Here is a 27,047-nt window from a genome sequence, read left to right as displayed (position 1 = left end):
CCACAACCACTGTGACCTTGAATGAATTTCCCTGCATTGTTTCTGAGTGCTTTGCAATGGCGGCCACTCTCTCATTGGTGCTAGATAAGAAATTAAGACTGTGGTTTTTTGGGTTTTTTTTTTTTAACAATATTTTTATTAGTTTTCAAGTTTTACAATAAAATTCAAACAAACAAAAGTAAATGATAACATACATAAAGAATGCAGAGCAGAACCCAAACCTTCATACACACATTCACACCAGGTAGATTTGCACAAAATTATATAGGCCTATGTATACATACACGAACACATACATACACATGTATGCATTGCACACGTATGCATATCTAAACAACATGTACATACATATATTCTTATAAACACAACCATATACATACCTATACATACATGTAAACATATTAGTCAGGCGGCTTAGCTAAATAAAGGGGACACGCCAGACAAAAGCACCAAATTTTTTCCACTTGCTCTCTATCATCATAGGTTTCAATTTTTGGTAGGAGCCACTTCATCAAGATTGCGGATCGGAGATGGCACCCATATAAAGTCTATGAGAAATGCTATATCTTCCAAGCCACTTAGAGCATCAATCTTGGTGTCAAAATCTACATTTTCTGGGTCAAGAAATCATTTAAAGCTATTGAGAATATCACTAGATGATTATTTGATCAAATAGATATGTTCATTTTCACCCAGACTGGTAGGTCTTCAAGTGCTGCAGCAGGGAATCCTGAGTTGAAAATGTTTGGAATCTATGTTCACGGGAGAGTGTGGATTAGCTGCCATGTACACTGCTCAAAAAAATCAAGGGTACGCTTTCATCTCATGTCAGATCTTGATCAACACATTATTTACAGTGAGTCATCTAGTGATATTCTCAATAGCTTTAAATGATTCTTTGACCCAGAAAATGTAGATTTTGACACCAAGATTGACCTTCTAAGTGGCTTGGAAGATTTATTGTTTCTCATAGACTTTATATGGCTGCCATCTCCGATCCGCAATATTGATGAAGTGGCTCCTACCAAAAATTGGAACCTATGGTGATGGAGAGCATGTGGAAAAATGTTGGTGCTTTTGTCCAGCGTGTCCCCTTTCTTCTCAAATCTGGTCCTAAGCCGCCTGACTATATACACATAATAATAATAAAGATAATTTAAATTTTATGACCCTATTTTCCAGATGCTATAATGTTCAGATATGGTTCCCACAATTGTACAAATTCCTTCAGTTTTCCTTTGGTAATGTAAGTCAGTCTTTCCAATCCGATGCAAGACTGTGGTTTTAACAGGACTGTTAAAATAAGACTGTTTAGTCTGTCTAACACTGCATTGTTATTCACCTCTCTCCCAAGTACAAAGGTGGCTATGTGGACAAATTTCCTCTGACTGGTCCTGGTTGTTTAGCAGCGGGCCTCTGAGAAAAGGGCACCAGGCAGGGAGGGATTAGAGGTCAGGCTTTCATCCTGTTTGTTTGGGGGCAGACGCTGGGACACACTATATCAAAGACAGGCTCTTTGTTCTCCTCAGCAGCCCTCTAGACGGCTACATCTGAGGGCTTTGACCTCAACAAGGTCCAGAAGGGTCCTTCAGATCAAAACTCCCAGATGGAGCTACCTCGACCTATCAGTATGAGCCTCCCTCCTCTTCTATACCTCGGCTTTTGGATTCAAAGGGACATGAAAAGGGCAGGGAAATTGACTCTAAGTCCTGATGGCAGCAGCGCCCCTTTTTGCCGTAGTACACTGTCAGATCATGGTGAATAAAAGTCATGTATTTATAGTTATCATAGCACCGCAACAGTAAGCAGAGCCTTGCAAGTAAATTGTCTTGGCGGGGTGTCTTTTTTTGGTGAAGGCCTCTTTTTGTGAGTGAAAAACGAAAGAGATGAGGCTCTCCTCAAGCATAACGCCAAAAGGCAAGGCCAGCCATTTCTGCTCAGCGTCTCACTCCATCTGCCCCACACAGACACCCTGTTGGGCATTGATTAATTATGCTTTCTCACACCAATGGGCTTTTCACTGTGCTTGCCTCTTTTCTTTTATGCTAAGCAAAGAAAGAAAGAAAGAAATGCATAATGGAGCTCTGTTAAAAAATAAGAAATAAGCAAGATATTCAATATGAAATAAAAATAGAGGAGAGAGAGAGAGGCAGGGCGTCTACAGGTGCTGGGAATCCTTGTTTGAAAGGTTTGAAAAGAGCTTAGCTTGTGACTAAAGTCCTTGAAACTGCTTGTAAGTCAAGTTGTAAGTCACCCATCTGCAGAAAGCTGTCCTAAAACATCTTTTTAATCTTTTCTTTTTTTATAGCTAATAATTTAATGTGATAACGAAGGGAAATAATCAGAAGTCTTTTATTTAAACTGTTTATTCGTTACTTTTAGTTGACTATTTCAACCCTTTATTCATTACTTTTAGATAATAATTAGCTGCTATTTCAACCGTTTATTTGTTACATTTAGTGAACTATTGCAACTGTTTACCCTTTACTTTTAGTTGACTATTTCAACTGTTTATTCTTTACTTTTAGTTGACTATTTCAACTGTTTATTTGTTACTTTTAGATGATAATTCGCTGCTATTTCAACTGTTTATTTGTTACATTTAGTGAACTATTGCAACTGTTTACCCTTTACTTTTAGTTGACTATTTCAACTGTTTTTTCGTTACTTTTAGATAATAATTAGCTGCTATTTCAACTGTTTATTCGTTCCTTTTAGATGATAATTAGCTGCTATTTCAACTGTTTATTTGCTACTTTTAGCTAACTATTTCAACTGTTTACCCTTTACTTTCAGTTAGTCTGCAGAATGCTGTCCCAAAACATATTTTTTTCTTTTCTTTTTCCATAGCTAATAATTTAATGTGATAACGAAGGGAAATAATCAGAAGTCTGTATACTTTAAAGGTGTAGGAAGCCTGAGAGAGGAAAGTGCACAATGGAAAGTAATGATATAAAAGATTGCCAGCATTACATCATCCACACACATGATGATGTAACTGGGAAAAAAAGCCCCCAAAGGCAAGTTGATGGGAAAAAATTCCCAGGTAGATTTCCAATTTCAAGGTGCGACAGGTCAGAGGTTTTTTCAGTGGCTGTTTGTGATCTCCGTGATCCCTCTAGCATTAACATAGCCTCCGCATGATCAGGTCCTGAGCTGTTATTATCAAGCAGCCCATCACAAGCAAAGTGGAGGCAAATGATTCTGGCTTGGATAACAAAGCTGGAGATTACATTTCAACTTCCAGGTGACAGTTTAATTAAGGATCCTCTGGCAGGCTCAACACAACAATAGACTTCCATTTCTCCTCTAAGTGCCAATTTCCACCATCGGGCAGCTGGCAGGTGCATGGATTCATGTGGAAATCTATTTCATGCTTGTGTTTGGCTTAATAGAAATTTCGAGGCTAAATGTGGCAAAACCGCCTTATCTGTCCAAAATGTCAGGAAACTGAAATTGATTTCTCACCTCCTCATCTACATTTCCAGTCAATATAACACAACCTTGTATTTCACTCGTATGTGTAATTTTAAATGAAGTCACAGCATAAACTAAACAGCAATACTGAGTTTGTGGCTTTTTTTTTTTTTTAAAGGGAACACCTTTAGAAGGGCTGAAATCTGTTATCTGCAGTTACAGTAGCTCACAGACATAAAGACATCTCTGGATGATAGTGTGTCTCTGTGTGTTTATTCTTTACTTTTAGTTGACTATTTCAACCCTTTATTCATTACTTTTAGATAATAATTAGCTGCTATTTCAACCGTTTATTTGTTACATTTAGTGAACTATTGCAACTGTTTACCCTTTACTTTTAGTTGACTATTTCAACTGTTTATTTGTTACTTTTAGATGATAATTAGCCGCTATTTCAACTGTTTATTTGTTACTTTTAGCTAACTATTTCAACTGTTTACCCTTTACTTTTAGTTAGTCTGCAGAATGCTGTCCCAAAACATCTTTTTTTTTCTTTTCTTTTTTTATAGCTAATAATTTAATGTGATAACGAAGGGAAATAATCAGAAGTCTTTTATTTAAACTGTTTATTCGTTACTTTTAGCTAGTAATTAGCTGCTTTTTCAACAGTTTATTCATTACTTTTAGATAATAATTAGCTGCTATTTCAACCCTTTATTCATTACTTTTAGATAATAATTAGCTGCTATTTCAACCATTTATTTATTACATTTAGTGAACTATTGCAACTGTTTACCCTTTACTTTTAGTTGACTATTTCAACTGTTTATTTGTTACTTTTAGATAATAATTAGCTGCTATTTCAACCGTTTATTTGTTACATTTAGTGAACTATTGCAACTGCTTACCCTTTACTTTTTTTTACGAAGTCACAGCATAAACTAAACAGCAATACTGAGTTTGTGGCTTTTTTTTTTAAAGGGAACACCTTTAGAAGGGCTGAAATCTGTTATCTGCAGTTACAGTAGCTCACAGACATAAAGACATCTTTGGATGATAGTGTGTCTCTGTGTGTGAATAGAAACTACAAAAACTCATCTTGATTCAGTCTGACTAAACTGTCTCCTACGACTACTACAAAGCAAAGAATGCCTGTCAGATATAGTGTCTATGCTTCAACAGCAAGCACAGAAAACTCACATTTTTGGGAAAAACATATAACAAAGAGGTAGCGACTCCAAACATCCAGCAGCAGTTTGAGAAGGAACAGTTCATTTCTAATATACTGTATATAAGATAATGACTCATTTTCTCCATTCACATATGACAAACACGCATCATTAATTAAGAAAAATCGTGCCAAATATCTAATGATATTGTGCTGCTTTTGTCTTTGGTTTGAGTTTTCTAAAGGAGCCCTTAAAGCAGATATTCAATTTGTTAATTTTTATTCAATTTGTGTCTTTTTTGGTCATTTTGTGTCTTTTTTTGGTCATGTTTTGTCTTTTTTGGTCATTTTGTTTCCTTTTTTTGGTCATTTTGTCTTTTTTGGTCATTTTGTGTCTTTTTTTGGTCATTTTGTGTCTTTTTTGGTTATTTTGTGTCTTTTCTGGTCATTTTGTGTCTTTTTTGGTCATTTTGTGTCTTTTTTGGGGTCATTTTGTGTCTTTTTTTTATCATTTTGTGGTCAATTTGTGTCTTTTTTGGTCATTTTGTTTCCTTTTTTTTTGGTCATTTTGTGTCTTTTGGCCATTTTGTTAATTTTTTTGTCATTTTGTGTCTTTTTTTAGTCATTTTGTGTCTTTTTTGGGTCATTTTGTTTCATTTTTTGGGTCATTTTGTTTCTGTTTTTGGGTCATTTTGTGTCTTTTTTGGGTCATTTTGTGGTCAATTTGTGTCTTTTTTGGTCATTTTGTTTCCTTTTTTTGGTCATTTTGTTTCCTTTTTTGTATGATCTGAACTGTGCGTGTGAGATTGTGTTCAGTGAACGGGGGTCGCGGACAACATGCATGTTAAATTGGGGGTCGCGACTCAAAAAGGTTGAGAACTACTGGCTTAAAGTACCTCCGGCTGCAGATAGTCCAGCAGCAGCATGGCTGTGCTTTCTGCCCCAGATCTGATTCCTCCCCAGCAGGCTGCACATAGAGCCGTATCCTCAGGCCGCCTCTGACTTCTTCTACAGCTCTCCAGATAGTCTCTGCTGTTCCAACACACTGAGAAGGGCTAGTTTGGGAGCTATCAAGGCCTGGAGGACGGACTGACACACACCAGAAAAACTAGTTCAGAGGGCCCCTAGAACAACACAGAAAAAAGGCCCACTGCTCAGCACCATTTACATAAAACGAAGCTTTATGCCAAAGAAATGAATAACCCACTATTATGATAACGACCTTTCCAGTAGCTACCAGACACCAGGGCACCTTGACATTATACTTTAGGGCTGTATGGATGACTTGTGACTAGGAAAAATACAGTATTTAATTCAACACTGAATAGAAATGCACCTAAAAGGGGTCGGTGCGTGTACCGTAGCATAAGAATGTGCAATTGTAATATTACAAGGTGTCAGTTTATTGTTGCAGTGTCACTTTACAACATAGGCAACAATAGATTGAAGAACAATGTGCTGCAAACCCTTTTCGTACATGACTAATGGATCTAAACAAATGAGTTTCTAGTCTCAAACTGACATATTTGCAACTCCAGTGAAAAGACTTTCTTCCTCTACACCAGAGTGCTTTTGGCCTTGTCAGATTAACTTTCATACCCCTTCATCAGTTCCCATGTATTGATTTATTTTTTGGTAATTTTGTGTCTTTTTTAGGTCATTTGTGTCTTTTTTTTTTTAATCATTTTGCGGCCAATTTGTGTCTTTTTTGGTCATTTTGTTTCCTGTTTTTGGTCATTTTGTGTCTATTCTGGTCATTTTGTGTCTTTTTTGGGTCATTTTGTGTCTTTTTTTAGTCATTTTGTGTCTTTTTTGGGTCATTTTGTGTCTTTTTTTAGTCATTTTGTGTCTTTTTTGGGTAATTTTGTTTCTTTTTTTGACCCTTCATCAGTTCCCATTGTACATATGTTCCAAATGTAGAAAACCATGTGTTGTATAACAGTGTATATTGTTAGATTAACACTATTTGAAGGGGTGGCTGCCACATCTCTGACATGACACCTGTCAAGAACATGAGTTTCATGCCTGTTGTTGTTAAATTAACATTCTGAGATGTGTTTGTTGTGAAACCTTGATATCAGCTCAAACAACATATATCTGTCATAAACATGTCAGAGGATCATTATAAAACTTAAAGAAACTTTTTTGCTTTTTGCATTTTAATTACTTTGTCATGAGTGGTTGGTTTTGACACCAGCTATCATGAAACCATTTCTTTTTGCTAATAATAAAACAATTTTACACATTTTTTTCAGTACTTTTTGCTAAATATTTTAGTTGTTTGGTCCGTTACTTTAAGCTAACTATTTAAACAGTTTATTCGTTACTTTTAGATAAAAAATTAGCTGCTATTTCAACCGTTTATTTGTTACATTTAGCGAACTATTGCAACTGTTTACCCTTTACTTTTAGTTGACTATTTCAACTGTTTATTCATTACTTTTAGTTGACTATTTCAACCCTTTATTCATTACTTTTAGATAATAATTAGCTGCTATTTCAACTGTTTATTCGTTACTTTTAGATAATAATTAGCTGCTATTTCAACCGTTTATTTGTTACATTTAGCGAACTATTGCAACTGTTTACCCTTTACTTTTAGTTGACTATTTCAACTGTTTATTCATTACTTTTAGTTGACTATTTCAACTGTTTATTCTTTACTTTTAGATAATAATTAGCTGATATTGCAACTGTTTATTCTTTACTTTTAGTTGACTATTTCAACCCTTTATTCGTTACTTTTAGATGACAATTAGCTGATATTTCAACTGTTTATTCGTTACTTTTAGCTAACTATTTCAACTGTTTACCCTTTACTTTTAGCTAACAATTAGCTGTTGTTTAAACAGTTTAGTCAGCTCTTTTAGCTAATCACTTAAGTTAAGTCATTATTTTAAAGCATTTCTTTGTTACCTTTAGCTACCTGTTTAAACACCAACTAGTTTTCATGCACTCTTCCTTTTTTCAAATTAGTTGAGCTGCTCTATCATCTTTCCAAGTACCCCATCTATAGCTATCTGTTTATTGTCTTGTCTCTGTTTATTTTCTGTAAACATCAGTATAAATCTTAAGCCTAAGTAGCCGGTTGAAAACCTCTCAGACAGCTAAACTTTTATTGTGAAGCCAATCATTTTGCCTGTCAAAGCATAAGTTGTCATTATGCACGTCTGAGGATTGCAGGTTTGTTATGTTGGACAACACTGACAATAACTGTCTGCCTTGCTTAGGGCATCACTTCTTTATTCGTGTGTCCCTTTCATCTTTACCAGCTTCTTGAAAATACAGCAGCTATTGAAATGTAGCTTTGGTATTAAGAAGACCATTATAATTCAGTGAATCTCCTCACAGGAGTCAAGATAAGCAGTGTGAACGTCTGTACTGTCGTGTGAAAAGTCTATTATTTGTGAGTTTTATGTGCATGAATGATAAGTTCTTCAAAGCTTTGAATTTTCAATTTTCCTGTCCCTGCATTCAATTTTCACACTCTTTGCTTTAGACTTCTGTGTGAATCATTTCTGCAGCACCTTCGACATCATTCTTTCATGTCCTTTTATTTGCATTGAGTCTTTTTTAATGTTTGTCTGTAAGGATGTGCATTGGCACTGCCCTCACAATTCGATTCGATTATGATTCACCAGGTAACGATTCGATTCAATTTGATTCTACGATGCATCACAATTATACTGCACACAACAAGGGACATTTTTCGTCAGTCATGAGGCAATACAAGCAGTCAGATCGGCCTAATAACAAAAGATTTAATTGGCTTTATTTTGAAAAGATGGCAAAATGAATCTCCTGCCTGAGTTCATCTAAAAGTAAGGAAAGAGAAATGCCTCCTCCTCCCATAAAAAAGGAACCTGCTGAGGGGAAATTTCCAACATGGCTGCTGCAGACGCGAAACTCTCTTTAGCTGTAGACGGTGTTTTAAATAGTTTAGAGCGAAAGTTGAAAGGCGAAAGGTCTCTCGGCGGCTCCGCTGAGATCACCGGCGTTATGGTAGCGGGGCTATTAGCGTCGCTAGCGGCTATTAGCGTCGCTAGTGGCTATTAGCGCCGCTAGCAGCTAATAGCTAATAGCCGCTAGCGGCTAATAGCCCTGCTACCGCGGACAGCGGAGCCCCCAGAGACCCCCAGCAGCTTGTTTATTGCCCATAAAAATAGTGGATGTGTGTGGCTGAATGACATGAGGGGGAATAAAGCATGAAAATAAATAATCTTGCAGAAAGCGAGAACTGGAGAAGCAAAGCAGCAAACAACACTCTCTCACAGACACACACACAACAAACATCCATTTCTGTTGCTCTACTACGTCATCTGGTATAACTGATCTGATTGGCTAAGAGCTACCTACAGACGCTTTGATAGACATTCTAAGCGCCCAATAAACGGCTCCGGAGGATCGTAAACCACACCTCCTCTACGGAGAAATCCATTGCTCGTTGCCAGACTAGACCTCATTTGAGAATAGTCTGGTGTTAGCCAGGCTAGCACTTTGCCGCATCGATGCTGAATCGTGCATGCCCCGCATTGCCATGCATCGCCGAATCGATTATTGTTGACACCACTATTTGTCTGTTTCTGGTTCTAGCGGCCTGCAAGGACCACCGCAAGGCTCTGGAGGTGTCCCAACACTCTGAGGAGATGGGTCTGATTCTGGGGGTGTGTGCCGGAGGTCTGGTGGTCCTCATCCTCCTGCTGGGTGCCGTCATCATCATCATTAAGAAAGGGTAAACTAAGTCTGCTGATAACTGTTGAGTGCATAACACGCCTCATTATTCACAATCACACCGCAGCTCCCACATTGTTTTACCCTTTATGTTTTGTTTTGGAACAGTTCAGTTAATCAGTTTTATACTTGCTGAACTTTCCAAAAGGTCATGCTTGTTTAGGGAAGATGCCGGACCAACAGCCAGGGCTGCATTGTTTTCATCCCCCTACGGGGCCCCGCAGGGACCAAGCAGCTCTCATCTGCAGAGCCTATCTGAGTGTGAAGTATCTAATTAAAGGCGGATGCAATTCAATTAGCCACTTAATTACGCACACCAAGCAGAGGCCTGACCCTTAAATGAGATGGTAATTGGGAGGGAAAAGGTGTGCTTTTAGAGATTATTAGCCAATGATCCCACCGGTCTACAGTAGATCATCTACACCTCTGGCTCTGCATGTATATAGCAGCAGCAGCAGGCAAGCAGGAGTTTAAGTATCAATAAGGCTTAACCTGCCTTACTAAAATAAGATGAAGTGAAATCTAAAGAACCTGCCGCACCAAATGGGAAGTTACTCAGGGCTTCAGCAATTATTTTTAAATGGCTGACACAGCGTCCGGGCTAATATTGAATAATTCTGAAAGTCACCACTACTCTGCACATTAGCCCAGGTTCCTCTTCTAATCCATCATGACGTTCGCTCTGAGAGAATTGATTGCTAAATTTGCTGTGACAGGAAGCCACGTGGCCTGGTCCTTGAAGTGTAACACTGAGATGTATTCGATAGAAGCAAGTTTTTCTGCCTTGCTGTGGTTTTGGTCTGTCAGCACCTGCTTGATACGTTTGCATGTGTCATTTGGCCGCCTGCACCGCTGAGTTCACCAAATAGTCTAGACGGAATTGTCCAAAACGTGAAAGTGAGGAGCATTTATGGGTACAAGTCAGGAACCGGCCTACTTTACTTATTTCAAGGGTGCTGCATCCAAAAACAATGGTTCCCAAGCGAAATTTTGAGTTTTTGACTCTCATTTGCATATCAAAATGGCCAAATTGCCCATCTTGCTCAGTCATTGGACCATTTTCCCCAAGTTTTTTGTAAGTAGCCAATCAAAGATGAGGAAATTAAGTTTCTGGATCTATAGTCTAGGGTCAGAGCAAGAATATAGCGGAGGCTCAGTGTCTTTTTTATGCATATATATGTGCAAAATACCAACTTTTAAGGTGAAATTAAGCATTATTTGTGTCATTTTTTAAGACCGACATAAATATTCAATCAATATCACTTTTAAATGTTCCAGTCGGTATTTATATATATATATATATATGCATAAAAAAGACACTGAGCCTCCATTATATCCTTGCTCTGACCCTAGACTATAGATCCAGAAACTTAATTTCCTCATCTTGATTGTCTACTTACAAAAAGCTACACTGTAAAAAGTGTTTGTAGAAATTACAGTAAAATGCTGTCAAATTGCATGAGAAATACGGCCTAAAATAAAAAATTGCATATCACCATAATAGACACTTTTAATTACTGTAAATCACAGAATAGAACAAAACTTTTGAAAAACACACAGTTTTACTATAAAAATATTTTTAAAAATCATGTAAAATGAATGGAGAAATACCATATTGTCTCAAGGACACAATTACCTTTAAATAAAGGGACTACTCAGTCTAAATTACAGTTTTTGCTGATATTTACATTTAAATTTACAGTAGAAAACCCACTCACTGTAATTTTTACGGTGAAATTCTGGCAACCACAGCTGCCGGTATTTTACTGTAAATTTAACAGATTATTTTTTACAGTGTAGGAGAAAATGGTCCAATGACTGAGCAAGATGGGCAATTTGGTGGCCATTTGATACAAATTAGAAGGTCAAAAACTCAAATTTTCGCTTGGGAACCATTTTTTTTGGACTCAGCACCCTTGAGATATGTAAGGTAGGCCGGTTTCCGACTTGTACCCAAAAATTCTCCTCACTTCTTATAGAAGGCCTTTATTCTGAAATCCGTCTAGACTAAAAGGATAGATCTCATTTTCACTGTAATCAATGCATTCTGCCCTCAGCTGACATTGCTTTCATCTTACATCTTTCTCTTGGTTTTTTTTCCTCCTTCTCCTGCACTCTTGCCAGAAGGGACTACTACTCTTACTATCCGTAAGTGACTCCACCTCTTTGCTTTCCCATCGTTTTGTGATTCATCATATATACATGCTTGTGCTCTGGCTGTCAATCATCAGCTATAGAGGGAAAACAATAAAACATTTCTATTTCTCCACTTTCGACGGAGCATTACAGGCCATTGTAGGCACAGATAAATAAATCACAGAGCCGGGGTGAAGTGAGGTAATATACGGAGAGAAGAAGAAGTCAGAATTTCAGAAATGCAACTCACAAATTTATGAGAAGAAAATCAAGAATATTCTCTGTGATTATCAAGTTATAAATTTGTGACGACTAACTCAGAAATCCTCTGAGATGAATGACAAGAATCATGTGAAAACGTTGTGAGTTTGTTTGGGTTTTTTTATGAATTGAACTTATTATTTTTTTCTTAAAAAATCTTTCTTTCTTTCTTTCTTTCTTTCTTTCTGTCTTTCTTTCTTTCTTTTTATCTTTCTATCTTTCTTTTTATCTTTCTATCTTTCTTTCTTTCTTTCTTTCTATCTATCTTTCTATCTATCTTTCTTTCTTTCTATCTGTATTTCTTTCTATCTGTCTTTCTTTCTATCTTTCTTTCTTTCTATCTTTCTTTCTTTCTTTCTTTCTTTCTTTCTTTCTTTCTTTCTATCTTTCTATCTATCTTTCTTTCTATCTTTCTATCTTTCTTTCTTTCTTTCTTCCTTCCTTCCTTCCTTCCCTCCTTTCTTTCTTTCTTTCTTTCTATCTATCTTTCTATCTTTCTTTCTTCCTTCCTTCCTTCTGTCTTTCTTTCTTTCTTTCTATCTTTCTTTCTTTCTTCCTTCCTTTCTTCCTTCCTTCCCTCCTTTCTTTCTTTCTTTCTTTCTTTCTTTCTTTCTTTCTTTCTTCCTTTCTTCCTTCTTATACGCTGTTCTACTTTATTCACTGTAACACATTTTTTCCTCTTTGTTTCTCTAAATCTTTACCACAAAATATTATTCCTTACTTAACAAAACATTTCCCTTTGTCCCTCTCTTTTCCTCTATCTATCCATCTATAATCTATCCATTACAACCTCTCCTGTCTTCCTTCGTCTTCTTTAACAGGAAACCAGTGAACATGAATAAGACGCCCATCACCTACCGGCAGGAGAAGAGCCACATGGGCTCCATGGAGCGCAGCTTCACCGACCAGAGCACGCTGCAGGAGGACGAGCGCATGGCGCTCTCCTTCATGGACGCTCACACCTGCGGCACGCGCAGTAAGAACAACCACAGCTACACAAACCTGCCGCTTCACCACAGCTACACAAACCTGCCACTTCACAGCTACACAATGCAGTCTCACATCTGACATACATCATCCCTCACTTTGTGATCTTGTTGACCGTCACTCTTTCACTCCATAAATGTCTGAATCATTCCTGAAGATAGTTATCATCCTGTGTGAAAAATGTTCTTTGGTGCTGCTCACCCTGCAGCTGATACACACACACACACACACACACACACACACACACACACACACACAAAGAAAAAAACCTCCCACAATTTATGTGAAAACGTGAGTTTGTTTGGGTTTTTTTATGAATTGAACTTATTATTTTTTTCTTAAAAAAATCTATCTCTTTCTATCTTTCTTTCTTTCTTTTTTTCTTTCTTTCTGTCTTTCTTTCTTTCTATCTTTCTTTCCTTCTATCTTTCTTTCTTTCTTTCTTTCTTTCTTTCTTTCTATCTTTCTATCTTGCTATTTTTCTTTCTTTCTTTCTTTCTTTCTATCTTGCTATTTTTCTTTCTTTCTATCTTTCTATCTTTCTTTCTTTCTTTCTATCTTTCTATCTTTTTTATTTCTTTCTATCTTTCTTTCTTTCTTTCTTTCTTTCTTTCTATCTTTCTATCTTGCTATTTTTCTTTCTTTCTTTCTTTCTTTCTTTCTTTCTTTCTCTCTATCTTCCTTTCTATCTTTCTTTCTATCTTTCTTTCTTTCTTTCTTTCTTTCTTTCTTTCTTTCTTTCTATCTTTCTATCTTGCTATTTTTCTTTCTTTCTTTCTCTCTATCTTCCTATCTATCTTTCTTTCTATCTTTCTTTCTTTCTTTCTTTCTATCTTTCTTTATTTCTTTCTATCTTTCTATCTTGCTATTTTTCTTTCTTTCTTTCTTTCTTTCTTTCTTTCTCTCTATCTTCCTTTCTATCTTTCTTTCTTTCTTTCTTTCTATCTATCTTTCTTTCTTTCTTTTTTTCTATCTTTCTATCTTTCTTTCTTGCTATTTTTCTTTCTTTCTATCTTTCTTTCTTTCTATCTTTCTTTCTTTCTTTCTTTCTATCTTTCTTTCTATCTTTCTTTCTTTCTTTCTTTCTTTCTTTCTTTCTATCTTTTCACTCCATAAATGTCTGAATCATTCCTGAAGATAGTTATCATCCTGTGTGAAAAATGTTCTTTGGTGCTGCTCACCCTGCAGCTGATACACACACACACACACAAAGAAAAAAAAACATCCCACAAGATTGGCAAAAAAAACGAGAGAATGGCACAAGAGGAGGTACATTTGAATAGATGGAAATAAATGAGGGGTGATGCATATCAGTACTTTTCCTTTTATTCTCCTTTCTAATACTGTCAGCCTCACAGAGAAGAAACGACAGATGTGTTTACTCTAAAGTTAGAGCAGATCTTCACCCAGACAGAGCTGCTGTCACGACTACAGGAGACGTATGATGGAGACATCTTTCTTCGTGCAGATCATAACGGCAAATCAGAAAACACAACAACAAATCAAGAAACACAACAACAAATCAGAAAACACAACAACAAATCAAGAAACACAACAACAAATCAGAAAACACAACAACAAATCAAGAAACACAACAACAAAACTTAAAACACAACAAAAAATTACTTAACACCACAAAAAATTACTTAACACAACAACAAATCAAAAAACACAACAACAAATCAAAAAACACAACGAAAAATCAAAAAATACAACGAAAAATCAAAAAACAACGAAAAATCAAAAAACACGATAAATCAAAAAACACAACAAAAAATAAAAAAACCAACAGCAGTTGTGTTTTCTGTTTTGTTGATGTGTTTTTTAATTTGTTGTTGTGTTTTCTGTTTTGTTGTTGTGTTTTTTAATTTGTTGTTGTGTTTTCTGTTTTGTTACTGTGGGGGTTTTTTATTTGTTGTTGTGTTTTTTGATTTGCCGTTGTTTTTTGATTTGTTGTTGTTTTCTGTTTTGTTTTTGTGTTTTGTTGTTGTGTTTTTTTATTTGCTGTTGTGTTTTTTGTTTTGTTGTTGTGTTTTTTAATTTGTTGTTGTGTTTTCTGTTTTGTTATTGTGGTTTTTTTTTAATTTGTTGTTGTGTTTTTTGATTTGCCGTTGTTTTTTGATTTGTTGTTGTTTTTTGATTTGTTGTTGTGTTTTCTGTTTTGTTGTTGTGTTTTCTGTTTTGTTATTGTGTTTTTTGATTTGTTGTGTTTTTTGATTTGTTGTTGTGTTTTTTGATTTGCCGTTGTGTTTTTTGATTTGCTGTTGTGTTTTCTGTTTTGTTTTTGAGTTTTTTGACTTGTTGTGTTTTTTGATTTGTTGTTGTGTTTTCTGATTTGTTGTTGTGATTTGCACTTCAGGGCCACCGTATCTTTGTTCTGACACACCTGTAACATATAGTATACTGTATGTGTCAGTATCAACATGCAGAGTGCCACGTTGTGATGGTAACACCAGCGCGTGTCATCCCAAACCAACAAAACTCATTTAAAGTTTTATATCGTAACCTGCCTCCTACATGAATTTTTCAGCTGGAGTCGTGCTGAACTTGCTAATGTTTCTGGTGCAGGTGATGCTCGTAGTTCAGTGAACGAGGCCAGCAGCCTGCTGGGAGGCTCCCCGAGGCACCAGTGTGGACGTAAAGGCTCGCCCTACCACACGGGCCAGCTCCACCCCGCCGTCCGAGTGGCTGACCTCCTCCAGCACATCAACCAGATGAAGACTGCCGAGGGCTACGGCTTTAAACAGGAGTATGAGGTGAGGGGGCTCCATTACAGTAAAATACACCCCTCTCTTACACAGCGTTGGACAGCATGCACTCAAAAAAATAACTCATTGGATGAACTCAATTCAATTGTGGGCAGAATTTCCATCCAACAAATATATGTAGCCCAAGCTCAAAACAAGTACATCGATGCAATATAATGTATTTGAGTTAATGTAGCTCACTTTTTTTTTTACATTTGGTCAAACTCAAATTAAAAACATGTATGTATTGTATTTAAATTGGAGAGCTAAAATAAAGAAATTGTGTTCGTTCAACCTAAAAACATAGAATTTGAAAACTCTTCTTAAACTACTTTTGATTTGATTTTAATTTATATATTTTCATTGGACAAACAATACATTAATATGTCACATCTAAGAAGGGCTTGAATCATTTTTTTGAGTGTGGACAGCCTGACAAAATGAAATCAAGTGGTGCATCAGTGTCTAATGATCAGTGTCTGTATTCACACTGTGGATGTAAATAACCTTCACTGTAATTTTAACAACATGAGTGTAATTGGTCCGTGCATTCCCAACATACAGCCAGAGAGATAACTACACTCAAAAAAATAACTCATTGGATGAACTCAATTAAATTGTGGGCAGAATTTCCATCCAACAAATATATTAGTCTAGACGGAATTGTCCAAAAAGTGAAAGTGAGGAGCATTTATGGGTACAAGTCAGGAACTGGCCTACTTTACTTATTTCAAGGGTGCTGAATCCCAAAAAAATAGTTCCCAAGCAAAATTTTTTGTTCTTGACCTTCTAATTTGCATATCAAAATGGCGGCCGTTGGTCGTTGGACCATTGTCCCCTAGTTTTTTTGTAAGTAGGCAATCAAAGATGAGGAAATTAAGTTTCTGGATCTATAGTCTAGGGTCAGAGCAAGAATATAGTGGAGGCTCAGTGTCTTTATATATATATATAAATATGCAAAATACCAACTTTTAAGGTTAAATTAAGCATTATTTGTGTCATTTTTTAAGGCCAACATAAATATTCAATCAATATCACTTTTAAATGTTCCAGTTGGTATTTTGCATATATATATATATATATATATATATATACATAAAAAAGACACTGATAGTTCACTCTGCACCACTCTTAAACATCAACAAAACCAGCATGGTGCTACGCATCAGTATCCAGTTAAAATGGCGTTAGATTCAGGAAGATTGGTTAGGGAAAGTCGAATCCCCCCCAACGAGAAACCAGTTGAGGTGGAGACGATGTCAGACTAAAGATGTATACAGAGTGTAACGAGTTGACAGTTCTGTTTAATATCAGGCAAAGATGTTATGGCATCTGAGTTCCCATGGGAAGAGAAATGTTTCCTGCATGGTGTGTTCCTCTTCCTGTGATGAGTGTTTTCTATAGTCTTCTATGAAGTATCTGCCAAGATGCAAATGTCATGCTGAAACTGTTGCAGACACAAAAAGAAAAAAAAATGCATTTACACATAAAGCAGCTCAACCTGCTTTTCTCACTGATGCCCAAGGTTAGCATCTCTATTGAAACAGCTGGTTGTTGCATATGAATCCTTGTTCACATCTGACTTATCTAACTCATAAATAATTTATTAAACTAAAAGCACTTCATCCATCCAATTCAAACGTTTTAGAGCAGCTTACAGGGGTTAAGGTCACAGCAGGAAGGTCCTTCTGCCATTCTGAAGGTGCTTTCATAGCAGCTGAAAGGTATCACCACTATACCATGTCTATATTGAGGTCTCCCCTCAATGCAATATGCCATTATACCTGCAAAACTGTGACATAGAGTCTTATTCACCAGTTGCCAGGAGATTTCCTCTGAGTGTTGAAGAGCAGCGGCACAAGGTCCCCCGGGTTTGTTGAGCATCTCACCCTCCCGAGGCAGGCCACCATGTAGAACAAAAACATGTTTTAGCCTTTTGTATCCATGTTGCTATTCTTTCATTTCCTGCTCACAGCTTGTTGCCATAGGGGAGGTTGTAGCAAAGACAAAAGACAAAACTGTGCTTTGTGGGTTAGCTCCCTCCTCACCACAAGGTCTGCTACAGCGACTACACTGATGTACTTCCATGCCTGGTTAACCTGTTCACTCCTAACACAAGAGAGAAAACTGGCGAGGTAAAAAGGCTGCAGGAGTAGCACTGTGAAAAGTGTTTGTAGAAATTACAGTAAAATGCTGTCAAATTGCATGAGAAATACGGCCTAAAATAAAAAATTGCATATCACCATAATAGACACTTTTAATTACTGTAAATCACAGAATAGAACAAAACTTTTGAAAAACACACAGTTTTACTGTAAAAATATTTTTAAAAATCATGTAAAATGAATGGAGAAATACCATATTTTTTTTCTGTCATAAACTTGAAGAAACACACAGTTTCGCTGTAAAAATATAACATTTTCATGCAAAATTTATGGAGAAATACCATGATGTGGGAATGAATGACACAATTACCCTTTATTCAGGATTATTCAGCCTAAATGACAGTTTTGATATGTATCTGATATTTACATTTAAATTGAGAATAGAAAATCCACTCACTGTATTTTTTTCTGTGAAGTTCTGGTAACCACACTGTAAAAAGTGTTTGTAGAAATTACAGTAAAATGCTGTCAAGTTGCATGAGAAATACGGCCTAAAATAAAAAATTGCATATCACCATAATAGACACTTTTAATTACTGTAAATCACAGAATAGAACAAAACTTTTGAAAAACACACAGTTTTACTGTAAAAATATTTTAAAAAATCATGTAAAATGAATGGAGAAATACCATATTGTCTCAAGGACACAATTACCTTTAAATAAAGGGACTACTCAGTCTAAATTACAGTTTTTGCTGATATTTACATTTTAATTTACAGTAGAAAACCAACTCACTGTAATTTTTACGGTGAAATTCTGGCAACCACAGCTGCCGGTATTTTACCGTAAATTGAACAGATTATTTTTTACAGTGTAGTACTGAGAGAAGAGAAAGCACTGTTCTTGATGAGGTTTTTGGAAGCCAGAGAAAGAGATTTTGCAGCAGTACTTGGTGCTCCAGGGAGGAAGGCAGGTCAGTTCCCAGGTTTCCTCAACAGCAGGAGTGGTTGACCCTAATTGGCAACATAGTTAGGAGACGGAAGGACTATATTGAGGAACTACTAAACCTTATAGACAAACCCTCTGTGCTGCAGGAAGTCCTAGAAGGGAGTGTTTGATCCTATATACACTACTGGTCAAAAGTTTTAGAACACACCAACTTTTCCAGAATTTATTTGAAAATGATGCAGTTTAGTGTCTCAGTGTACTCTGAAATTAATGCACATTTGCAACATTTAAAATTCTTTATTGAGCATGATAGTGTTTTGAAAGTTAAAAAAAGATTCAAAATCACATTTTATGTTGGACTAAAGGACTAAAAAAAGACACAAAATGACCAAAAAAAGACACAAAATGACAAAAAAAGACACAAAATGACTAACAAAGACATGAAAATAATTCAGAAATGGACAAAATAGCCCAAGACTCCATAGAGTTAAGTTGTTAACCCATTTCTTGTTCCCTGAAAAAGGCCTACTTGTATAATTCTGAAATGTACATTATTTTTCAGTTTTGGTTAAGCTTACCTTTTTTTATTTACCTCTGGCAGTTCACCACTTACCTTCGTACCCTTTCAAGCTGTTCATTGGACTTGAACTGCTTGAATTTCAATAAAAAAATGGAAAAATTGGGGTGTTCTAAAACTTTTGACCGGTAGTGTAGGTACACTAGTGAGTGGAAGAGACTCATGTCAAGGCTCAAATACAAGAAACAGTGAGATTATGTCCTCATGTGATTGAAATATCTTGTGGGAACTTGCTCTGTGAATGATTGATCCAAGAAAACGTATTTGGAGTGAGGCCACAGAAAAAATATACAGGAACATAGTCCAATCGTGACTTGTGATGGCTTGGTAGAGGTGCAGATTGGATTCTGACATATATACTGTATGTCTTCTCCTCTCACCTCTTGGTTTACTGCTGTGAACATGTCAAGACTCAACCAAAGGGTTGCAGACCACCATGGCTCATCCAGATCCTCCATGTTGTGAGTCTAATGCAGGGGTCGGCAACCTTTACTAACAAAAGAGCCATTGTTGCCCAAAAAGAGAGAAAACATGTTGGGACAGAGCCACAAACCGTATTTTGAGCCTAGCAATGAGTATGAAATAGCCTACTAAGTCTAAATTAGCCTAACAACATTACTAATAGGTCATAATGAGCATTTATTAATATTATTTTGTCAGAATACAGCCAGGACGCAAGTGCAAATTTGGAATCGAAATGGAAAACTCAAAACTTCACTTGAAGTTGGCAAAATTTAGAGGTTAAGGTGCCGGGCCGTAGACTTTTGTAAGCTATAATACACAATTTAGTTGACTAAAATGTGAAAACTTTTAAAAATATACATAATATAATATAATAATAATGTTTAAAAGCTATACATTTTTACAATTGAAGAATACAAATAGCTTTGGGCCTACACCAATGAAAATAAAAAAAGAGTGGCCTGAAGAGCCACATTTGGCTCCGGAGCCTCAGGTTGAATACCCCTGGTCTAATACTTAAAAAGGGAATATCTTTATTGGCTGTTAGTGGTAAGAAGGATCATGTGCAATTACTACATGTTGTGGATAACTTCTATCATACACTGCAAAAAAAGCCAACTTGTATTTTTTGTCTGAAACAGTGATTTAAGTTGGTAAAACTTGGAAATATAAATTATTGACATTTAGTTAGCACAACAAAGGAAGCCAGTTGTCTGCTCAAAAACAAGTTTGTGAGTTGTTGTTACTTATATCTTTAAGTTGGGGTTCACAACAAGGGACAACAGTTCTGCTAACTCTTATTTCTTTGTTGTGAAATTCGGTCATTAGCGAAAGCTAGCGGCTAACTGATGCTAGCGGCTAACTGATGCTAGCTGCGCTGCTTGTTACAGCGACAAGAGTAGCCATTAGCGTATCAATGCTAACTCAAAATTGTGGTCGCAACATTAGCTGACATTTCATAGCGGCGTTACAATCGTGCCAATTCAGCACATTGCAGAAGTTAGCAGAAGTAAGGATTAAAAATTATTACAATGTAAAATTATAAATTCAAAAATCTGAATTCAGAGTTGAGCAAACTCAAAAACAAAACTTAAAATATTTAGTTTAATTGTCCAACTTAGAAGTTTGTTGCCTTGAAATTTTGAGTTCACCCAACTTTTCTTTTTTTGCAGTGTATCATAGAGAAGCCATGTTAGCTGGAATAGCTTTTGTGAAAGTGTTGTGGGAGGCCATCAATCCTCCTCTGACATCATCCATGCGCCTGCTCACCACCCACTGAAATTAATTAGTGGGGTGAAGAAGGCATCTGGATCACACACTGTTGCTGCGCGTATGAATAAATCATCCTCATTTGGGCCCAAAGAAGACCTCTGTCACCAGGGAGGCCTGATGAGGTTAAACTTCTCTGGTGGAGCTCTGGCTTGTGGGTCCCCTGTCCACTGCTAACAGATTGTTGGGTAGCTAAGACAGAAAAAAGAAAGTCTGGAGGGTTTGAGTGGGAAGGGAAGAAAGATGAAAGGGTACAGAGGGAGAAACGTGAGAAAAGAGCTCTGCCACCTCCAAATAACCTCCTCCCACCAGCAATGTTAGTATTTGACGTAAATACTATAATTTGCAAAGGTAACCATCAGACTGTGATGCAAAGGACAATTCTCTTAACCTTGGGGACCACTAAATGTGTTTCAGAGGGACGTACCAGGGGCCAGATGCATAAATCACGCGTACACTTTTTCCCCACACGTAAACTGGTATTTATAAAGGAACAAAGTGCGGTGAGAATTTTTCTTCGTGCTATTTTAGCTCAGATAGCTGCAGGTTAGGTGAAGATGAAGAAGAAGTGTATGGTGAACAAAACATGAACAAAACATTTCATTTACTGTGATATAATTTTTTAGAGGCTGCACTTGACATGTGAGCCATAACTTCGCTGTTAATTATTGTTTTGTAAAGAAATTTGTAAAGTCAGCACCAACGTGAGCGCTATGAATGAAATAACGATGATTTTACCACAATTTACCATGTGATGAATTAGTGGTGTAGATGCTGCAAATCACTTCAGCCACAGCCGATCGTAAGGACTAATGGGAGAACCTTGTAGTAAAATTTAGCTATTTTAGCTCAGATAGCTGCAGGTTAGATGAGGCTGAAGAAGAAGTGTATGGTGAGAGATGTAACCTCATGAACAAAACATTTCATTTACTGTGATATTATTATTTAGAGGCTGCACTTCGTTCTGTCAAGATAAATTAAAGGCACATTTACAAACTTAATTTCAATTAAAGTCATGAACTTCATCATTATTTTTATTGACATTTGAGCCATAATTTCACTGTTAATTATTGTTTTGTAAAGAACTTTGTAAAGTCAGCACCAACGTGAGCGCTATAACTATTTCCACTGTTTATTCTTTACTTTTAGATAATAATTAGCTGCTATTTCAACTGTTTATTTGTTACTTTTAGCTAACTATTTCAACCCTTTATTCGTTACTTTTAGATGATAATTAGCTGATATTTCAACTGTTTATTTGTTACTTTTAGATAATAATTAGCTGCTATTTCAACTGTTTATTTGTTACTTTTAGCTAACTATTTTAACTGTTTATTTGTTATTTTTAGATAATAATTAGCTGATATTTCAACTGTTTATTCTCTACTTTTAGTTGACTATTTCAACCCTTTATTCGTTACTTTTAGCTAACTATTTCAACTGTTTATTTGTTACTTTTAGATGATAATTAGCTGCTATTTCAACCGTTTATTTGTTACTTTTAACTACCTATTTCAACTGTTTACCCTTTACTTTTAGCTAACAATTAGCTGCTGTTTAAACAGTTTAGTCAGCTCTTTTAGATAATCATTTAAGTTAAGTCATTATTTTAAACTTTTTAATTTTTTTAGCATTTCTTTGTTACCTTTAGCTACCTGTTTAAACACCAACTCGTTTTCATGCACTCTTCCTTTTTTCAAATGAGTTGAGCTGCTCTATCATCTTTCCCTTGGTTGGGAATTACTTTTCTACACCAATCTATAGCTATCTGTTTATTGTCTTGTCTCTGTTTCTTTTCTGTAAACATCAGTATAAATCATAAAGTCAGCACCAACGTGAGCGCTATGAATGAAATAACAATGATTTTACCACAATTTACCATGTGATGAATTAGTGGTGTAGATGCTGCAAATCACTTCAGCCACAGCCGATTGTGAGGACTAATTGGAGAACCGTGGAGTAAAATTGTACTTCTTTGCCGTACTTCCCATTGACAGGTATGATGATGAGTGGTGAAGGGGCACAGAAAGTGTTTCAGGGCGTTTATACAACTATTAATAGCGAACTGTGGGTGTGAAAATAAGGCTTGTTTACATGCAGTTCCACAATGATTAAGATTTATTCAGGCGTTTATAAAAGCAATAGAGTTTGAAGCATCTGGCCCTTGATGTGGTCAGGAGTCCTCACAGGGCCAAGGTCCCCGTAATGATGCTGCTGATTTTTAGACTCCTCAAACCTTAAAATGTCCAAATCAGATTTCCAGTCAGCTAGTCTTCCTTGCTCTGAATTTCTACACTGTAAAAAGTGTTTGTAGAAATTACAGTAAAATGCTGTCAAATTGCATGAGAAATACGGCCTAAAATAAAAAAAATGCATATAACCATAATAGACACTTTTAATTACTGTAAATCACAGAATAGAACAAAACTTTTGAAAAACACACAGTTTTACTGTAAAAATATTTTTAAAAATCATGTAAAATGAATGGAGAAATACCATATTGTCTCAAGGACACAATTACCTTTAAATAAAGGGACTACTCAGTCTAAATTACAGTTTTTGCTGATATTTACATGTAAATTTACAGTAGAAAACCCACTCACTGTAATTTTTACGGTGAAATTCTGGCAACCACAGCTGCCGGTATTTTACCGTAAATTTAACAGATTATTTTTTACAGTGTAGAGAAAAGAATAATCATTAATTTCGACACAATATAATGAACCAGGTCATCGCCCAAGAACTTCTCAGAAATGCTCCGGAATCTGCTTCCACTGCTACTGTTTTTGTTGTAAATCACTTGAGTTTTCTTGGCGGATCACGGCTTTGTTAGTATCTTTATTTTCCACCAATGCATCTTGGGGGTTTAAGTCCTGAATTGAACCATAAGTACAGACACGTTTCTCTGGCAGAACATTGCAGCAGAGGCTGTCTCAGGGCACATGACGTGCCCAGATCTCTGAATACTTCTCCCCAGTGGAACTATTGTGGCTGAGTTGAGATCACACCCCGGGGAGAAGTCCATCCCTGTCACCCTCAGCCCATGGCATTCATGAAAAGAGAAAACATCTTTTGTCTCTGGTTCATAGTTTTCCCCTCTGGACCTCTGCTTGTAGACTCATTAAACTGTCCCTCACGGGCAAAACACACTCCACTCAAAAAATCAATACACACCTCTTTGTTTTTTTTCCTCTCTCTTTGCTAGAGTATATGTTTTGATAGAGTGTCTCTCTCTATTATAAAGGAAAATGATGAGGAGTATCATATTACAGTCCCCTTGCAGGTATAGGCTTTTATTTCCCAGAAGAATACCCATGTTGTGTTGCAACATTGATCAAGAATTTACAGTGAGTTGTAAAGGAGGCTTGTATGTGTGGCAGCTACTGTCACAACAGTCATATTCCCAGAGCAGAAACTTACGAGAAAACAACAGCAGAGCTTTGCTGGAGAGCTCAAAACTTTCATTATACCACTTCGTACCCTGAGGCTGAGGTTAGCAAGGATGATGGACTCATTGATTCAAAGTTTAGTTACACCAGGAGCTGCTTATTCTACAAAACAACTGCTACCTCATGCTACCTTTTTAGTAGTAGTATTCAGGCTTGTTTATTATGTTTTTTGGCACTCAGTGTCCCAATTGTTTGGGATCCCAGACATCTCTGATTGGATTTTGACTGGATGTGTTCAGATTATGAATCTCATCACCGTTTTTGGAAGAAAAAAAAATTACAGGTCGAAATGTTATTTTGAGTGATCCTGAAAAGGTTTTTGAGGACAGCATGTCCACCGGTGCCTTGTTATCTAAGACAGCTATTCTCAACCTTGGGGTCGGGACCCCAATCGGGGTCGCGAGATGATTTCTGGGGGTCGCCAAATCATTTTGGAAGTCAGCTCTGTCTCCACTGTGTTAAAGTGTTCATGTGTTAATGTGTTTTAGTCTTTTTGGTCACTTAATGTGTTTTTTTTTGGTCAATTTGTGTCTTTTTTTGGTAATTTTGTGTCTTTTTTTATTAATTTTGTGTCTTTTTGTAATTTTGTTTCTTTTTTTGGGTCATTTTGTGTGTTTTTTGGTCATTTTGTGTCTTTTTTTGATCACTTTGTGGTCAATTTGTGTCTTTTTTTGATCATTTTGTGGTCAATTTGTGATTTTTTTTTTGGTCATTTTCTTTCTTTTTTTGGTAATGTTGTGTCTTTTTTTATTCATTTTGTGTCTTTTTGTAATTTTGTTTCTTTTTTTGGGTCATTTTGTGTCTTTTTTTGTCATTTTGTGTCTTTTTTGGTCATTTTGTGGTCAATTTGTGTCTTTTTTTTGGTCAGTTTGTTTCCTTTTTTAGGTCATTTTGTTTCTTTTTTGGGTGATCTGAACTGTGCATGTCAGATTCTGTTCAGTGAGCGGGGGTCGCGGACAACATGCATGTTAAATTGGGGGTCGCGACTCAAAAAGGTTGAGAACTACTGATCTAAGAAATAATGCATGAAGATAGCACATCAAGATGTTAGAATAAAAATAAAAAGGTGTAAAATTGTCAAAGGTTCGGGACTTTCGCTTGGCTGTGTCATGATTTTCTTCTTTCTTCTCATTTTACTCATTTTATATGATCCTCTTAACCAACCCACCCCACTGATCCCTGCCAATAAGGGCTTCTAATCAATCTGCCACGGCTCTGTGTTGTTCCCCTTCACTCCCCTTCAGAATACTGTCACTCTCTCTCTCTCTCTGTTTTTTATTCCTGCGTTTTCCTGCTTCTCTCTCCTCTGTGGCGGGCTGAACAGAAGCGCAGAGAAACAAACAAAGCTCAGAGGTCTAGTGTCAAAAATATAAGCGAGGGAGGAATGGTGGGAGAGAAGTGATGAAGAGAGGTAGAGAACAAGGGATTCAGAGAAAGAGAGACAGACCCCAGGAGAGAGAGAGAGAGAGAGAGAGAGAGAGAGAGAGAGAGTGTGCATGGAAAGATGAAGTAAAAGTGAAGAGGAAGGTGTAATCCCAGGCAGGATTTGGCTGGTTCTTGGCTCTGTGGGGAGAACAGCGTTGTAATCCCCTGCTCAGCATGCATACTTGGGCAGAGTTTCACCAAATTCCCCTAGTGGCTGAAAACCACAGGGGTCGACTGGTATGAGTGTGTGTGTGTGTGTTCTTGTTCATGGATCTGAAGGCGCTGTTTACAGACTTAATTTAGCCCCACAGTGGATGCTTAAAAGTGGCTTATGACGTCGTGTGAGAGTAAGCGCTCGCCAGTGCGTCCATGCAGACAGGTGGATGATAGGGAATGAGGAGAAGTGTTGCTGAGAATGATGTGTTATAATACAGCTGAGCAGCCATCCACCAAGCAGGTGGCAGACGCTTCCTCCTGCCTCCACTCTAATTACCAGTCTTCTCACCATGCACTGATTCATCTACACGCTCTACACTGCAAAAAAAAAAAACAACTTGTATTTTTTGCCCTAAAACAGTGATTTCCGTTGGTAAAACTTGGAAATATAAATCATTGACATTTATGGCAATAATGTAAGTTAGCACAACAAAGGAAGCCAGGGTAACACTTTACAATAACCATCATTTATAGATGGTAAATAGACCATTTATGAATGGTAAACAGGTAGTTTATTAATGTTTAATCATCATTTATAAACCGTATATAGGCCATTTAGAATGGTGAATAGAAAATGTAATAATGTTGAACTATAATTTATAAATGTCAAATAGATTACCATAAACAAGCATAATTATTAGTTTATTAATAGCTTTACTCTCATTATAACATTTTTAACACCATATTAAGTATGTAAATGATTTCAAAATTATTCTTATGCCTTTAAGAAATTGCTTAAAAACATTTAAAGATTAAATATGCATAGAATTTTGTAAATGGTTAATAATGATTTGGTTTATAAACCATCTATAAACATCACTTAGATGGTTATTGTAAAGTGTTACCGAAGCCAGTTGTCTGCTCAAAAACAAGTTGGTGAGTTGTTGTTACTTATATCTTTAAGTTGGGGTTCACAACAAGGGACAATAGTTCTGATAACTCTTATTTCTTTGTTAAGAAATGCGGGAAAGCGGTGAAATTCGGTCATTAGCGAAAGCTAGCGGCTAACTGATGCTAGCGGCTAACGGCTAACTGATGCTAGTGGCTAACTGATGCTAGCGGCTAACTGATGCTAGCGGCTAACTGATGCTAACGGCTAACTAATGCTAGCGGCTAACTGGCGCTAGCAGCTAACTGATGCTAGCAG

General features: G+C 36.6%; 2 protein-coding genes across 3 annotated transcripts in view; one reads left to right on the top strand and one right to left on the bottom strand.

Moving 5' to 3' along the window:
* The window catches only part of LOC131975753 (trypsin-3), a 641,927-nt gene that overhangs the window by 373,229 nt on the left and 241,651 nt on the right, over positions 1–27,047 (bottom strand). The gene's annotated exons all lie outside the window — the stretch shown is intronic.
* Positions 1–27,047, top strand: part of ptprub (protein tyrosine phosphatase receptor type Ub) — a 297,634-nt gene that overhangs the window by 227,545 nt on the left and 43,042 nt on the right. For both annotated transcript variants that reach the window (XM_059338459.1, XM_059338458.1), the window contains exons 14-17: positions 9,179–9,317; positions 11,441–11,464; positions 12,535–12,689; positions 15,269–15,456. In XM_059338459.1, coding sequence (XP_059194442.1) covers positions 9,179–9,317; positions 11,441–11,464; positions 12,535–12,689; positions 15,269–15,456 — 506 coding nt within the window. The remainder of the gene's footprint in view (positions 1–9,178; positions 9,318–11,440; positions 11,465–12,534; positions 12,690–15,268; positions 15,457–27,047) is intronic.

This window comes from Centropristis striata, chromosome 8 (genome assembly GCF_030273125.1).
Source record: "Centropristis striata isolate RG_2023a ecotype Rhode Island chromosome 8, C.striata_1.0, whole genome shotgun sequence".
Taxonomy (NCBI): domain Eukaryota; kingdom Metazoa; phylum Chordata; class Actinopteri; order Perciformes; family Serranidae; genus Centropristis; species Centropristis striata.
This window is presented reverse-complemented; position numbering and strand designations above follow the sequence as displayed.